Source organism: Vollenhovia emeryi, unplaced genomic scaffold (genome assembly GCF_000949405.1).
Source record: "Vollenhovia emeryi isolate VEMERY1.0 unplaced genomic scaffold, V.emery_V1.0 DF939132.1, whole genome shotgun sequence".
Classification (NCBI taxonomy): Eukaryota; Metazoa; Arthropoda; class Insecta; order Hymenoptera; family Formicidae; genus Vollenhovia; species Vollenhovia emeryi.
Genome location: NW_011967234.1, coordinates 1,504,006 through 1,521,734, shown reverse-complemented (window position 1 = coordinate 1,521,734; position 17,729 = coordinate 1,504,006). Strand labels below are relative to the sequence as shown.

At 42.3% G+C, this 17,729-nt stretch overlaps 1 protein-coding gene across 1 annotated transcript in view; it reads left to right on the top strand.

The window, feature by feature from the left end:
* LOC105568017 (RNA/RNP complex-1-interacting phosphatase) overlaps positions 1 to 17,729 on the top strand; it is a 45,695-nt gene that overhangs the window by 9,987 nt on the left and 17,979 nt on the right. The window contains exons 3-5 of the mRNA XM_012023358.1: positions 6,730 to 6,761; positions 7,621 to 7,708; positions 9,993 to 10,072. Coding sequence (XP_011878748.1) covers positions 6,730 to 6,761; positions 7,621 to 7,708; positions 9,993 to 10,072 — 200 coding nt within the window. The remainder of the gene's footprint in view (positions 1 to 6,729; positions 6,762 to 7,620; positions 7,709 to 9,992; positions 10,073 to 17,729) is intronic.

Sequence of the window (17,729 nt, the reverse complement as noted above, 5' to 3'; positions counted from 1 at the left end):
ATATGGCGGACGATGAAGAGAAAGAAGGGTACACAAAGTCAGTCGACTGCAAAGGGGTGTAATTTGGCGAGGTGGGGAGGGGAGTAATCGGACACCGATTCGGCGCCATCAGCAGCAGCAGCTGCGGATCCCTTAAAGTCTTCGGGAAATCTTCCTTTCCTTCTCGAGAAACTGACGAGGCGGGGTCATACCGAGGCAAGAAACAAACATTTGTTTAAACGATCCCGACAAGTCACGGCCATAAATACCTGCAGGTCGTTAATCTTGTCTTCGGTCGCGCCGGTCTCTCGTTAATGTATAATGTATTCTCACCCCCGTAGCTAAAACAATCAATTCATTGGAACTCCGACACGCCGACGAGAGACTCTGTTGAGAAGGAGAACGAAAGAGAGACGGTGTCGATAGAGACGGAGGTGGCTGCCGGGGATCTTTCTTGTTTCGGGAATGGCGGCATCGTCGGTGATTTAACGTGACTCTGCGGGCATTGTTACGGTCTTGCGGTATCATCTGTCCGTAAGAATTTCGTAATAAAAGCGACGTTCGATCCTGACTGGGAAATGCCGATGCTGGTATAAGTCATTTCGGCCGTTTGCTGTAACTGCACCGTGAATACCGGAAGCCCGACGCCGCAAAATGATGGCGCGCAACCGTAGCTTTAGAGAGTCTACTAGGGCTCCATTCGGCGCAACCCACACGAAAGCGTTATAACGTCCTTCTGCAATGCCCGCCCGTAATATCCCTTAATGCACGTCGACGACGTCGCGATTGCTACAAAGGGGGACCCGTACATCGTGTCGATGTTGCAACATTGTTCCCGCGGAAAATGGATTGTATCGATTTTTATTAATCTTACGCCGCCTATACTTGGTTTTGTCATTTTTGTCAATTAGCACCGCATTTCTAGCGATTCTTAGGATAATTTATGACCGCATACTATATTGATTAATTTATAATACAAATATAATCTGCCGTACTCGAATAGAGGCACGAAGCGACACAGCAATTCCGTAAACTCATTTCTTTAAAATTATAGAGGAAAGTCCTCTATTATAAGATAGGTTTCTAATATGAGATAGCAGGTTTTCAACATCCAAATTAAATCACAAATCTTTTTTTTTGTAGCGATTACACAATCTAACAATGAATTTTCCACTAAACTGTGATTTCGCTCCGAGGACAATAAATTCATGGTGGAATCAACTGATGATGCCTATTAATTTAACAGAAACCCCATATTAGGATCCTATCTCCTAGTAGGGGACTTTCTTCTGTATGTAATAAGAACACAGTGTTCATGGTGCAATTTTAATTGTCAGAGCGCATGTTGAAGATCCACTCAACTAAAGAGAGAAGTAAGAAAGCTAAATTATATAAGAGATTATTGTCCGTTAAGATTTACTGGCGCCATAAGTTCCGGTCCGCGCGTCACTCGTGATAAAACACGACGATAGAAAACGCAAATATTCATTAGCCTCTTGTCGAACGTCTCGCAAATAGATTCTCATTCATCCCGTAAGATTCATTGTAATTACTTGTCTAGTGTCTAATATCGCTCGCCGATCTGGCGCATAAATATTTCGGTCTCGCGGTATCGTTTTGCATGCATTCCCTCGTATGTCACAGCCGACGACGGACCACCGGCGACAACGGGGAAACAAATTCGGGGAACAAATTCGTGATGTCGGCGAACGCGGAGGATCGCGATTCTCGTCCGCCCGGCACGAATAAGGAGAGACGGACCCCCCGGGGCGTGCGGACCGCCCTGAAAATATTTTTAATTTTATTACGGCCTGTAATATGGAAATTCTACGGTCGCGGTTATCAGGTGTGAATTGAATTATAGCGACTGCCGACGCGGCCCTATTATTTATACACGGTCAGGAAACATGGTCCCGCTTTCGCCGTGCTGTGCCGTGCGTTCACGACAGTCGGTGATAGGAAACACGCGGCGCGCTGATGGTAGTCTATAAAGCCACGTGTCGGAGCGGTACTAATTCGTTATCCACACATAATGGCGAGGCTACGCCGCCGTATCGCGGTAATACGATGCCTGTAATCAATTCCCGAGCGCTTGCAGCATCCGCGTTAAGGACTAAACCCCGGCACGTTGCTGATACAAACGATTCAATTTCTCTCTTCGCCCCTCATTGTACCTGGGGGAATTTTGACACCTTCCTACCGAGATTACTTTATTGATCTCTTCTCACGAATTGACACGCGTCATTGCATAATGTTGCTTTGAATTTATTGTCCGTTCGTTAATTTTTCACGTGAAACTGGGAAAGACATATTTTTGAGATGCCTTATATTTCACCGCCGTATAATCACCGATGATATCTCTTGGAACCCCGCTAATGGTCAATTCACTGGGCACAATAGGGCCTGAGGAGTGGTCGCTAATCGACGCTGTATCGATCGGCTTTGGATCTTTTCGAAAATCGTTAAAGCACCGCGGAATATCGAACTGAGGTGTTATTAGAGAAGGCGGACGGAAATTCAATTTTCACAGATCCTCGCAGAGGCATTCGACTTTTAAAATAGTTTACCTACTGCGCACGCGGGAAGCGGAGGATTGATGGATTCACGTTTTATTTATTATCCAACGTCGTATGCAATTATTCTTCTCACGAGTCAAGAAATATTCTATTCAAACAAGTTATGCGATTCAATCGGTTATCTCAAAGACAAAAGAATAAAATCGGAAACGACAAATTATATAATTAGACAACTAATTACGCTGAAATAGATTCGTATTTAATGGCGAAGATGAAATTCTTTTTAACCTTAAATTCAAACATTTTCACGTTTGTCGAGTTCATTTGTAGTTGACGATTCGTCATTCAGTGATTGCTAAAATATCATTAACGATGACTGGCGAACGACGCGTCGTGTTGTCGTACGTATCTTCTGTCGTAGGTGACCTATTTCAGATCGCTTCGAATCTTTTGCCAAACGAGGAAGTAAGTGGATACGAATAACGTCGCGCATATATCAGCTCGAGATGGTCATATAGCAGTCTATATGGCTTCTGTGCATGGCTGTATATGAACGCGTAGAAATGTCGCTCGTTCTCTCATGCAGCAAAATGTTCCTCTCGCAGGTTGCCTTCCTTTTTTCCATTCCCCCCACCCCATCTCGTTCTTATATAGGCTTCGTTCATCAATCTAGTGTTTGTATTTCCTGCTTTAGAGAATTCTTCGTATACATTTGATAATATAAAGTTTTTAAATTTAGGGCAAATGGTATAAATTTGGTACATTATAATTTTGTAAATTAGTATTCGCTCTAAAAAATCTCTCTTTGGTTAATTAATAAAATTAATTATTGTAATCTCTGCAATTGAATTTAAGAATTTGGATTTGGATAATTATATGAAATTAAATGGGTTTAATTGTGTGGGTTTTTGATAACATAAAAAGCGAAATAGCGTGTTTTACTATGAGTTTCAGCAACCAACGCATAATAAGCTTTGAGCAACGCTTGCTTGTGAAGACAATTTTGAACGATACTTTTGAATGAGCGAGTCAAGCGAGATATAATAATTTTTTGGATAAAGCTTGATGATAATGTCCTACCTGCTTTATACTCGCCCATTCAGGAAAATACATGTTTACGAGTAATTCATGGAGTACACAGGAATTTAGTGACACGTGGAATTTGACGACGTCTCGCTTATTTCTGTTACGAAAGTGCCTCTGTGTTCGCTCGCCATTGTTCGCATCGTCCTTTGAATTGCTGTGCCGTCCTAGTTTGTATTAGACCAATTTTGCTTCGCAATTACGATGCATTGTGTCTTTTGGAGAGACATGAGAAGTCTTGCTGCGAGGTGATCTTGACGAAATTAGCATCCCATTTTTTAGATTTCGCTTGAAAAGTTATCTAAATAAATTTTATTTTTATCGTTGCCGATTGATTTCTCATAATTACTATTTTGAAAGACAGACAGAGAACTAAGACGTTTTTATTTTTCTATATTTTTTGGAAGTATATAGATGAAACACACGTATCTAACTGCTATAATTATTTTAACGGTTTGCGATGGACCATTTAGAAAACTTCAATCATATTGTCATCGGTGCGTTGCACCTGAATTTGCGGTTACCCCTCGTTCGCGCCAAAGTTCTCACGCCAGTTTCGCCGAGATTACGCCGTCGACTTCGAATGACCAGGCAAGGACCTTGGAAATATTACGGCCCACTCGGTACAAAGGCGTGGAAGCTCACCCCTCGTAAATATTTCCAATAAATATTATCGATACCTACCGTTCGCCAACGCCTACGTCGCGCGCCAAGATCGCATTTTTTTGACGGCTTCGTACCGCGCTGCGCTTGATCAACACCCATTTTTGCGAATTTTTATGACCTACACAAATTTTGCTTCGCATAATATGTGGCTGCATTATGCATTAATATGTGAAAATATTTCGACACGCTTTCTGATAAATGCAATTTTCTCTACCATCTTAATTAATGAATCTGCCTGCAATCTTCGTTCGAATCTTTTGCTAAAAATAAGACGTGTGCATAACGGCGCGCATGTTTCGCGGCGCTGCAGCCAGTACCAGACACATTATTGGCACGCAGAGAAATATGATTTAACATACGTCCCGTTGTGTTTTCGACCGGTCGAATTTGTCGGTGTGCGAAGCCCGTGTTTTCGACTCACACCGTACATCTTTGGAGAAATAAAATCATCTTAGTTTAATTTTTCGGTATAGTTACATTTCATCCTCTTCATTTCACTCTTTAATATATTCTCTACGCGAAATTGTACAATTATTTTTTATTTATTATTTTTCTCGAGATGAAAAATTTAGCCGCCACAGAAATGCAGCGAAACAATATTTAATTCCGTGATATGCGCAAAGTTATTTCAAGTAATCGTAGAAGCGAATGATTCCGAAGTGAGTGGCATTTGCGAGAGCACGAAAATTGGAAGGTGCAGCAATAAACTTTCCGACGCGCGACGGATGCTGCGTGAACTCGTGCGAACCGTCAGGAAGATTCACACAATGTCGGCACGGTCCGATAATCCTGATTTAGACGGGCCCATATATTAGATTAAGGATCGTGAAATTGAATGGTGGAATCAGCGGAGAGGACGATCCGGCTGTCAACCGCGAGGAACAGAGTGTGTCGTGCGAAAAATAAACTGCCCGTGGCACGAGTGGGGTTAGTAAATTTCGCAGGTGGTCCAAAGCTACCTGTACCCTTTATCCCCCTTCCTCTTCTCCTCTCCTCTCTCCTCTCGTTCTCTCTTTCTCCCTTCGCGCTTTGCGTCCTCCCCGGAGAGGAGTGCCGCGAATGTCCTCTCCCGAGAAGGCTCGTAAATCCTTGCATTTACCTCGCGCCTTCTGTCCTTACTTGGAGCGTAAATACGCGAATCTCGACTCGTCAAAGGCCGAGGCGCACGCTGGCGTTCGCCGGCCCCAATTGCGTCACAGCATTGTTTGTTGTGAATTTTTTATCTTATGTTCTTACATCATACGCGCATCGCACACAATTACTTAAATTAATGTGTTAATGCACCGCGCTGTTGAAGACTGAGACTATTTTAATTACGTTAGATAAAAATTATAAGAAACTCTGCCGCATTTGCCGAATTATTAATATTGTACGCTAAGAAATGGACTCGTAAGAGAAAGTGCAAATATAAACAATACGTTTTATAATAAGCACACGAGATTAATTATGAGATCGCAAAATTACACTTCAAGATAAGTAACGTATGTACGAGCAACAGAGAGCAACGGAAGCGGCTCTAAACGGGAGAGGGAAATATCTCACGCCTAGTCAACGTCGGATTATTACGTCGGATACAAAAGCCATACCACGAGTCCGTTATTAATGCGACCGATACTCATTCCGTACTCATCCGTAGATACGATCTCTCCGCCTAGCCAATCGGATGGCTACATCTAAACCTGTAATTATCATTAGCCCACCCATAGCGGGTGCGACGTTACAAGCCGATTAACGAAAGTTTCAATTTACCTTGCACCGTATTCTACGCCTGTTAATCTAAAACGTGCGTGTATAAATAGTGCACACCGTGTTATTACTTTCTTCAACTTGTACATTATTCAGCTAATAGCTCACCTCTCTTTTGTATCGTTAAAAGAATTTGTTTACTAGATTCTTCTGTGGGGTCTTTGAATAGGGTGGCTTGAGTAACGAGCATATTCAACGACGTAATTGTTGCAAATAATCACCAAAGACGTACTTGCCATAACGATATGAATATCGATGAGGCAGAATCAGTGAACCACGTGTCTTTGATATCGATGCCTTTTCAAGAAGCGCCGGTGTTACAATCATCGAGTCATCGTGCCCGTGGCGGGAGCGTGCTTAGGGTTTCTCACCGGTCTTCACTACCGACGTCGTTACGTATCGTTATTTAACGTAAGACTCGAGTCGATCAATCACTCGTCGGCGATACGCGATCCTTGATCGTGGCGCGCGATCGCCTCGTGCGGTCTATCAGGCTTGCGCTATTAATTAACGAGAAATAGGGGATGACTCGCGATATCGGTATATCCCCCTTGCGTCCGTGCAGGTCTCACGAGACGAAGGTATGCGGCGATGATAATCGTCGCGGAGATGAAGTCGTTCAGAGTTGCCGCTTAAAGTTTCTCTCGAAGCAGTCGCGGCTGTCGCTAAGCTAAGGATTATTAATTATTTCTCGCTGCGTTTCCGTCATGATAAATGTTGCCTTCTTTTTTTGTTTCAGGCCATAGCGAAGAATTTGGAGCCGGAGCAACAGTGAGTATCGGGATGACTTGTCGTTCGGACACCTCTCGTGTAAACACCGCGGCTGGCCAACCGCCTCTCTTTCATTCCGCAAATATCTGTACCGCGTTTACAACACGGTGCAGAATTTCTCTCCTTGCAGACAGGAGATGATGCATGAGCGTACTAAAGCGCATTAGCGAGATCGACGGAGTGGTGTCGCGCCGCGGTAACCCGACGCGCGAAAAGAAAAAGAAAAGGATATTAGTCGATAAATCGCGGCGCTCGTGGAAATTATAGTAACGATTACAGTGCGTTCGAAAAGACGTGATACTTCTCACTTGATCGGCCATGTACATAAATCTGCCGGGTCACATTAGCTCGCCGCTAATTGCTTTTAAATCGACCAGTATCCTAATAAATTTCACGTGCTTTTTATTTTTAATAACATCTCGGCGCGTACGCGAGCGAGGGTTGTTTATTTATGGGGAATCATTCGGGGCAACATATGGTCGTGCTCGTTTCCGTATCTATGCACGCACGCACGCACGCACGCACCTGGTACGTCTCTCAAAGGTTTTGATATATCGAAAGGGATGGTGAAACTATTTGGGCCGACACCCCCGCCTAATCCGATCCCTTTCGTTCGGAGCCTCAGAGATTCCTCGCTTCCCTTAATATATCATCCAGTCGTACAGATCGCGCCCCTCGAGAGGAATCTTTCTGTGCACGCCGTCTTAACCGACTAGATTCTCCTATTTTCTTTATATCTATAAGCGAAGAAAGACGTTTTATGATTCAAGTAGCGTAAGGATTTTATGAGCGACCGATAAATCGGAACACCACTCTGCGCGCACATTATAATCCGGCCACATGTTGTCCGTTGTTGCAGATTTACTACGAAAGTGTTGCTGCAAGCCTTTCCTCATCTCAAGTATATCGTCGATTTGACCAATACGTATCGCTACTATGACAAAAAGGTAAGAGACACAAAGTTAAAACTTGAACTGAGTATTTAATCGAACGACCGATCTTTACCGATTTGAACAAATAGCGATCACTTTACACAGTCGATAATTAATGAATACCGATAATTTCATTAATTGTGAAATAAATATTATTGCAAACATAATACAGGACGTAACGTAAGAGACAAATTAATGTAAGATTGTTACACGCGATTAAAAAGGGGCCACGTATGCAGGCAATATCGTTTGATGAAATAATACTGATGTAGCTACATGAATTTAATGCGGAAACATATCGCGTATCGTTCGAATTTCACGTCGTAATTCGCTATGTTTATGCACGCGCTCTCTTACCTTTTAGTAATTCGAGACAGGAGACATCTTCTCTTCTCACTCTCCCGCAAGCTGTCACCTGCTGCTGCATTCCTTGATCGAGCAGATATACAAATTCTCTCCTTCCTTTTCTCAAACTTCACGGTTCAACTGTTATCGTTGTTCGTCCATCTTTCTTTCTTTCTCGGTTTCATCCGCTCCTCTTCGTTCGCTCTCGCCTTGACATTCTAATATCGCATCAGGGTCACTTTGGACTCGAGAGCGGCCCGACTAATTTGTAGCGAGGGTAGAGGGCCCGCGAGCTAATGAACTTATTATTAGATTTTTGGAATAGCCAGCTGCCACAGAGCGACTCGATCGGCTGACTGCCGGCCGTTGTGTCGAACGGGAATGTGTCCGCGATGTTTTCTGGGTCAGAGCTGTCAAAGAGAGAAGGACCGAAGACCGATCAATTATATTAATAAGTCGTGGAGTCGGTTCGGTCGCTTTATCTTTTGCTTTTTGTCCCGGCCCCACCGGCGTTTGGACAGCCAATTGCCACGCGAGGAGAGTGAGGAATCCCAGGGGGATATGTTTTAAAAACATTATACACGCCGGCGCGAACATCAATAGCGCTGCGGGGCAACGATAATTAACAGAGAGATCTCTCGGTGTCGCCCACGCCTAATTAGAGCACATTATACACGTATAATGAAGCGCTTAGGCGGTCCTTTAATTTTCCTGCCCGTGGCCGATGTCATGGGGGAAAACAAGATTGTAGAGACAAAGGACCTCGCATACCGCTTCGTAAAGATTTTATCATTAGATGTGTCTTTTACTCTCTCAATTTTGTGTATATTTACATATACAAAACTCTTGCGGTTTGAACAAACGATGCACGCTGAGTTTTCTACTTTCTTTTTCTCAAAATCTCCGAAATATCGCAAGTTAAATTTGCGATTAGAGAATCTCTCGTACGAGCAGAGAATTGTGTATAAATTGTTATTACAAAATTTCTTATCTTCGGCAATACATTTTCTCTCCTGATTTATTATAAATTAACTTTTATCGAGAGTGAAAATCGGAAATATTCTTCAACGTGCGAAAGAGTTTCTTGCGCATTATCGACGGCCGGGAAAAAGAAAATAGGTTCGATATAGCCATTAAGCGCAATAGTGCACGATCACCAGGATTGAGTTTCTAATATCTCGCTAAAAGCAAAGTCAAAAAGATTGATTATTATGATGTGATCTGTCATCAGAGAGGAAAAACTAGTGGTAACTGTTATCTGACATCACTCAGGTTCGAGTTACGTTGTTGTTACTGTTATTGTTAAGCGAGGCTTTTTGTAAAGGTAGCGCAAAATATTTTAATTTTTCAAAATTAATTCTCGTTCGATACTGATTATTAAGTTTACATAGACCTAAATTTTCCGCAACACTTTTGTTGCTTATATTTACTTTTCGTTTAACATTTAAATATGTAGTAGCGCGTTTGAGCGTTTAAAAGTATCAGCCCAGAGAAATAGCGAAATTCATGAATTAGTTGCAACACTCGTTGCCTCTAGCCGTGCACCGAGGGATACTTTCCGAGATACAAATTATTGTGAATCTTTCTTTTATTCGTGCCGATTAATCTACAGAGTCGTAATTTTTCTCTCCGCCCTTGCAAATTTCGTATCTAACGATCGATTGTTTCGGTTTCCGAACGTTCAGTTTACGTCATACTTGAATGACACGCTCGCACTCAGAGACGTATGATTATCCGCATTGTTTGTAATTGACGGTTTTACGTGTGATAATTAGTGATGCTAATGAGTGCGCCGGGGCGGTTTAACAGGACAATAGCTTGGCCGATCAAATTATATGCGTGTTCAATTCAATACGCGTTCTATTATCCGCGTTTCATGCGACGCAGAATATTCTGTTTTTATTACGCAACAATATGCATGTGATTGTTTATGTTGTTAACGGTTCTGTTGCAGGAATTTACAAATGCTGGTGTTAAATACGAGAAGATTGCTATACCAGGGAGGAAGGTGCCGACTATGGACATAATTCAAAAGTGAGTACGCCAATGATTGCATTTACGCTGCTAAATGTAATTATCTATGTATATTTTTTTTATATGTACACACACGAAATTGCAAATTTTGCAGATATGTAGTCATATTGTTTCTTTCATTGCAAGATACTTAAAACCGATTGAAATTCAAGTTATTTATGCGCACTTAGAAAAAGATTAGCCTGACATAGAATGGCTCTCCATTGGATTGTATTAAGCTCCGCCAACAATCCATTCGATTTAATGTCAGGCACGCGTGCGAGACAACGCGAACCTTTTCTGGTACGACTTACGTTAACCTCTCGCTTAATGCCAATCGTATTTCACATTTATTATCCCTTCATGGCGATTGGCGATTGATCAGCGCGCGATTCGCATAGCGCGGGTGACGGCCGGTTAATCATTCGCGCGCAAATCGTGTTACTTTAACGAGGAAGCCGAGTTCAGTATGTACCGTTTTTCTCATTCTCGGCATTCCGCCGTCGAGAAACCGCGAACCAGGGGCGAATATCGCGTCTGAAGTTTATCGCCCTTTCTCTCTCTTCCTCTCGTTTTCTCTTTCCTCTGAATATTTTCGTTCGCTAATTTAGACCGTAAAGCGTCAACTATATAGCGAATCATGTTACACTATTCGGAATACCTTGATTCGTATTGCAGCGAGGAATAAGATTAATTACGGTTGACGAATAAACGTATGAAGAGTGTGAGAGACGCCGAGAGATGGATGTCAAATCCCGTTTTTAATTTAATATCGATGACGTAATATTTATTATTAAATTCCTTGAAAAGGACCCACAATCCGCATGGTCGAAACGTCGGAATTAAAAAATAAACCATCTGCCGGCCTAATGTCGTCTAACAATTCTTATTATCGTTAATTAACTACTGGCGATTCGCATTCTTTCGTTGGTATTAGGAAGAGTATCTCGATAATTCTTTTTCGCCTTAATTGTTTGCCAATCGTGGTATGTAACTTCCACACTTAGGGTCAGTTTCACGAACGTCAGTTAACTGTTAACCAGAGTCCAGTCCACTCCCGATCTTTTTCTATCTTATTATCTAAGAAGAGGCAGAGAATCAATTAACCTTCGGTAAAGCGACGTTTGTGAAACTCGCTCTTAATAGCGTTGTTGTGTAAACGCGGTTTCTCAAACGATACGAAGAATTTTTCAGTTTTCTTTATGTCTTTCGGTATCTTCAGTTAAAAATGTTGATCGTTCTTAAAAGAACATGTGATATTAGGCATCTTTTCAATATTTAACACTGTTAAAGGTGCATTTTGATTATTTTCAGAGATATTTTAACGATAATAAAATATTAAAGTTATAACGAAAAACTGTCATCTCTTGCATTTTTTATTTCTTCACTTTAAAGAAGATAATTTTAAATAGGAACAGAGTAACATTATTGCCTTTGCCTTTACAAAATTATATTTTCTGAAAGTGAAAAATTTACAAGAGAAGTTCATGCTTTTGGTTATCAATGGAATGTCAATAGCTACAACACACAATTTCGCTTCTTATCTTAACCGATCGCGAAGAATTCTTCGTATGAACGGAGAAGATGCAATTACTAAAATTCTCATCCAATGGCCGTGAAGTAGCCGGAACGGGTCGAATAAAATTCCCGAAATTCTGACGATGTTTGCGATAACGTCCAATTCTTCGTACTTTATTCGTACTGAATGGAGACGCGTGTTAACCCTTGCACGGCGCCATCACGCGCGCATATGTGCTCTTCTGCTTCGAATGGTACATGCAAAGCAGTCTGACGGGGCCGGTCAGTCGACTAATTAACTGCAATAAACGTCCAATGATTTACCGAACATTGTACACCGCACTCTTGCTCGTCTTCCGTCTCCCGTCTCTCTCCCGCTCTCTCGGCCTCCTTCCCTCTTTCTCCGTTATCACGTGCGTGCAAAGGACGTCCCCAAGTGCTACACGGTCGAGTAATGTGTAAGGATTGCGTTATACGATCGAGGAAGAGTAATGCAAGAGCGCCGTAATTAGCGGCGATTTCTTACGACGTATAAAAACTATTTGTTATTACGATAATAAAAGTATTAATTATCAGTGTCTGCTCGCGAGTGTTGGGGAAATGTTTGCGTACGTGGAGAAATATGAAGACGTTCTACGGCGATATCCGACGCGATTATTTCTCGCGGCGAAGGCGCCACTAAAAACATTGTCGTAAGTGCGTCGCGCGAAAAACGTGACACGCGCGTGATCTTTTAACGACGCCGGGCCGAGTTTTTCGCCGGCTCGCCGCATTAACCCTTTCAGTCACCAATTTTTCTAGCTATCGGTTTATCATAAAAATTGGTTTACTTTTGAAAATCCGGCACCGGATTCCTGATCAGCGACCTCGAAAACCCCCTATATACAAATTTCTAGGAAATAATAGCTAATATTTTTTCTTGGCATGAATTGATTTCACAAATTTTGTTATTTTTTGATACTTATTTGTTATTAACAATAATTGTATAAAACATTTATGCATTATTATAATTTTTTCCTACTTATTAGAATCGCAGGAAGGTAAGAAAGAAAACACTGCAAAGAAATTGGTTATATACTGCTCATAAAGCTTAACAAAACCGGTGGTATCCAGGTGGCACACTGGTGGCACGCTGTGACTGAAAGGATTAAATACTATTTACTCGTTCGGCCGAATGGGAAATAAATACACGAGATATTTCTTTAATGCGGGAAGGGCGTTGGGCACTCGCGAGCGGGTCAAAGCACGACCTTTCGCGCGATCACCCCCCGGGCTTCTCGCTCTCCTCCCTCGGTCGTCGATCGGCCCGCACAAAGGACGCGGCCCGATTTGTATAATTCGAGGATAAAACGGTGATTCGCATCAACGGTTAATAGCCGACAGGTATGCGAATAGCCAATCGCATAGGACGCCCGTCTGGTCCCGGTCGGCGCACCGCTCTTTTGTTGATCTCTTTGAGTGAGACCTGATGGCTTTGTGGCTCGGCTGTTGCGCGACGTGTAATTAACTGCATCCTTGATAGGATCGGATCGGTTACCGGCGCTGTGCCGTGGCCGAAATGGAGGAGAAAGAGAGGACAGTGAAAGAGGCGGAGGGTACGGTGTACTTGGAGAGGTGAAAACGCTAGGCGCCACTTAATATCCTAGATATCCTTGAACTCTGACGAAAATGCGTAGGTGGATGGGATTAACGAGCGAGGCTAAACCAACATAGGTGGCAAAGAAGCTACCTTTTGCGTCGATGTTTCTCTCAGGTTCTCCCTACTTGTCTTTTTTTTTCGCCCAGCCTTCGGAGGCCGTGGTGTCCGCATCAGCGGAATTTATCAAGCAGTAATGTTAACTTACACCGGCCGGAATTTCTTCTCTTTCGCGCGTCTCGCGGTCGTCACGCGGGTTTGGAAGATCGAAAGTGTTGATCCTTTGCCTCAAGGATACCCACGCGAATGCGTCTACGAAGCGCCGCGAACGTGCCAAAAATAGCCTTAACTGCGGCCGCTTACGCTCGTTGATACTCGAAAATGGTATTTGGAAGGTAAACGACGTTTCCTTATTTCGCAGCACTATGTATTCAGGATTGACGAGCGGTGATTAAAGGAGAAATCGCGGAGAAAGAACGGACGATATTACTCTCGCTCGGTACGGAGTCTTAAGTTTCACGCGGCTAATTGCGCTCCTTGAATGGCCGGCTAACAGGGTTCATGGCAACAAGTGTCCGCGCTTATTCGATAATTGATTTACTTAATTGGGAAGTTAATGAAAAGATGTAAAATAAAGACATAAATTATATCGTAAATTATATCGTTCTCCGTGAAGGCGATTTCATGTTATTAGTTGCGTGTTACCGAATATCGGGAGTTTCATTTTACTAGGTAATTATTAAGTTATGATTTACGTGCATGAAGAGTCACGCTGTTTGCGGAATTGAATAACGTGATTCGTTAATTAAGTGACGCGCGAATAGAATGTTAATATTACTATTTTCGAGAAATTAATAGGTAATTTCTGCAAGGCGCGTATCAGGTAGCGTTTTGTTCCATAAAGCGTTTTCAGTTACCAACGATAATCACGTTAATAGCGGTTTGTTAGTCTCGTGCATGCGGCGGATTAAGCAATTTCACGTGAAACGCGATGTTAATTGAAACGCAAGCGTGCATAATGTGAGCCTAATGCGCGATTCAAGAACCGCAGTAATGGTTCGAATTTTTTTACCTGCGCAAGCCGTGCATGATCCAAATCATGCACCAAGCTACTAAATTCGTTAATTCCTCTCAATCTATACATCTAACGCGCATCTTTTATCCTAAGTGCGCTGTTTCTCATCTTCCCTGTATGTATCTTGCGGGTCGATTCTAAGATACACTGAGATATTTCATGAGATATAATCAAGCTCAGTTTGAAATATAATTAAGAAAAATATAATTAACATTAGGGTAAGGTGACCAAGTTCGGATCAAATACCAAATGCGGATCAACAATTTGACGAGTCGCTAATAAGCGACGCGAAAGCACGTCGATGCCTTTCGCGATATCGACAACGTAGCATAAAGTTGAAAATATGTACAAGAGCAAAAATTAAGTGAATTACTTTAAAATGTCGCTTATTTGATCCGCATTTGGTCGTCTTACCCTATAAGAGCCGTCCCTACTAATATTAAAATGATACACGTATATGTTTCGCTCGTCTCGTAACAATGTTAACGAGCCAAACGTAATTAAAGAGTCTTAAAGTCTTGTGCACGCTCATTGAAGAAATCTATATTTTACCGGGAGGCAAGGATGATCTTTTGACGATCGCGCGAACATGAACTTCGACGACGTTTCTCTGAAAGATTGGTGATTGGTTCCCTTAGCGCTCGGGGCGAACCCATCTCAAATATTCTGACGTGCGGCGTCTCGGGGCCGCGGTGCCCCGACGGTGCGCGCCGCGTGGAAATCACGGGCGAGAGGCGCGTTTTGGCAAATGATTGTGGGTGGTAAACGCTCGCGAGCGCGCGTTTCTCTTCCATGCGCATAATGCGGCCGCGAGCGCGTGCACGTTGCCTCGTATTTCCGGTGCCGTTAATTCGACCCGCCGCGGCCCCCGAAGAGTCGAACGACGCCGGAGTCGTCCTCGAGGAGAACAAGAGAGAGAGAGAGACTCCCGCTCTCGTCTCCCTTTGTTCTCTCCATCTTGGCAAGCGTCTCGCATCGGGAACGACGGGAAGGAACGTGCGTACGCGCGTCTCACGCTCGGGACCACCCGGGCGATCGCTTCATTACGTAAATTCGCCACCACTCGCGTCCTCCGCGTCTTCGCGTGCCCGTTTCGTCCGTGCACGCGCCGCCTCGCCGCCCGTTCTCCACGCGATACCAGGCAACAACGATGCTTAAAAGCGATTTCCGCGCGAAATGCCAATACAACGCGTTCTTCCGAGAACCCGCCGAATTGCTCGGACATCCTTGGTCAGATATGATAATGCATGTATAAGAATATATTCCCGGGTCAATATTAATCTTCTCCTTAACGAATACCCAGTCCCCGAAATGCTATTTAGTATTCGATTATTGACCACCTGTCATCAAGCTCTGAGAATGTACATATGTTGAAATCTTATCTAATTGATTCTGCGATTTTATTTCAAAGAATATTATATTCGTAAAAGTCGAGGTACAGAAAACAAATTGTCGGTGATTTTGAATTTTTGGATTGCTCTCATTATGACCTACTTGTCGATCGTGTCAGGTAGATTTTTAATTAATTCAATTTGTCGTCAAAATACTTTCGATAACTGTTCTTTCGGCCAGTTTCTGCGATTGTTAGCCGGATGAATTATTCATTTTTAACTGGAGATATAGTCGCATCTTTAAATTTGAGTATATTTTAAAGCTACGTATTTTATACGATGACAAATTGCGCACTTCGGAGATAGGATGACCGTGAAAACAGGCGGGCACCGAGTGCTGCTATAACCGTGTGCCTTCCGTATACGCGACTCTGATTGAGAAACAGTCAGTCGGAGTGTTTGCGCAGTACTTCTACGATATCTTCGGTGTTCCGGGATCTGTGCTGGGAGTACAGCCATACAAACATCGGTTAACCGTTCACCTACCTACGACCGCGCGGTCCATGCATTAAACATTCTCAAACACGAACGATCTTACGTCCAGCGATGGGCCAACTTTGCTGATCCGTGTATACTTGCGTGAAAACACAATCCGCGGTATTTCGTAGCAGGACGCGAATTCTTGTTGCAATTAAAACTGCTGCGCCGCACGGCTGTTCTTTACGCTTTATGACTGTCAAGAGAGAGAATCGACTTATAAGTAATATTACATTTCTCAACTAAGTATCTTAATAATTTATATAGATGGGGAGTAATAAATAATTTTTATTTTAAGTCTAATTTTAAGTCTTCGCTCTTACCCTTTTAACATTTCGTATTTGTATTTTCACATTAGAGCCTTATGAATTTTCTCTATTATGCTTCACGTGTTGCGCACCCCTGAATAAAATTCACAAGTTTACTAGTAATGGTTACGTATAAATGAAATGCACTGTGCAGAGTATAAAGATACAAAGAAGCACGAAGGTACATATTCGTGTAGATTGGTTGGTTGCATTTTGTAGTTACTTCGACGTGCTTTTATAACTGTCAAGAGAGAGAATCGACATATAAGCAATTTTACGTTTCTCAACTAAGTATCTTAATCATTTTAATTTTAAATGTAATTTTAAGTCTTTGCTCTTACCCTTTCAACACTTCGTATTTGTGTTTTCATATTAGAGCCTTATGAATTTCATTAATTGTTCATATAGATTCGCCACAGTAGATTTAAAAAGTTGTCTTTTCGTTTAAATGTAGGGCAAGGAAAAAAACGGTGACGCAAACACGGGTAAAAATCAGAGAAAACGAATTTATGGGCGGAAGAAAGGGCAGCCAAAACTGTGCTTGGAATAGTAGAAGGGCTAGCTCTAGGTCAAGCTTTGATCGCGATGACCACATACTTTCGTTTAGGAAACTTGGTCAGAAATATTTTCGAGATATAGATTTTACTTCATAGCTGAACATTTGCATTGTTTTTTTTCCCTTTTAAAGCGTTATCAAATTTACATACAAATATGTGTATCGTAAGAAGGAAGATGCGTCAAATTACTTACTCTTAAACATCTCCAGCAAGGTGTCATCCTAACTCTTCTAGGCACTTGCTGCCTCCTTATTCGTTGTAATGATTCCCTTACTGCTTCTGGAAAAGTATATCTGGTTTTATGCAAATTATTTAGATATCTAAATGTAACATGCATTGATCATGATGCAACTTGCCGCCTGCATCTTCCTCGGCGCCAGCATCCTCGACATCTAATGAGGCATCGAGTGAAATCAGAATTAATTAATTAAGTTATTTTTTTATTCTTTGGTTAGTTGCAACAGAAATTAAAAAGTTCCGATTTTGAAAGTAATTATGTGTTTGAGAAAATAAAATTTAACTGTTGCGCTATATTATCATAAATAGTTGCGTTACGTTTGTGCAACAATACGGAATTAATGTGATTATACATAAATTTTCTACTTACAATCGAGTCGTGGAACAATGGCCACTCCAGTTGTGAGGTCTGATCTGGGTAAAACACTTCTTACACGGGCTCGAGGAATACGTTGATAATCTTGTATGATTTTTCTTGG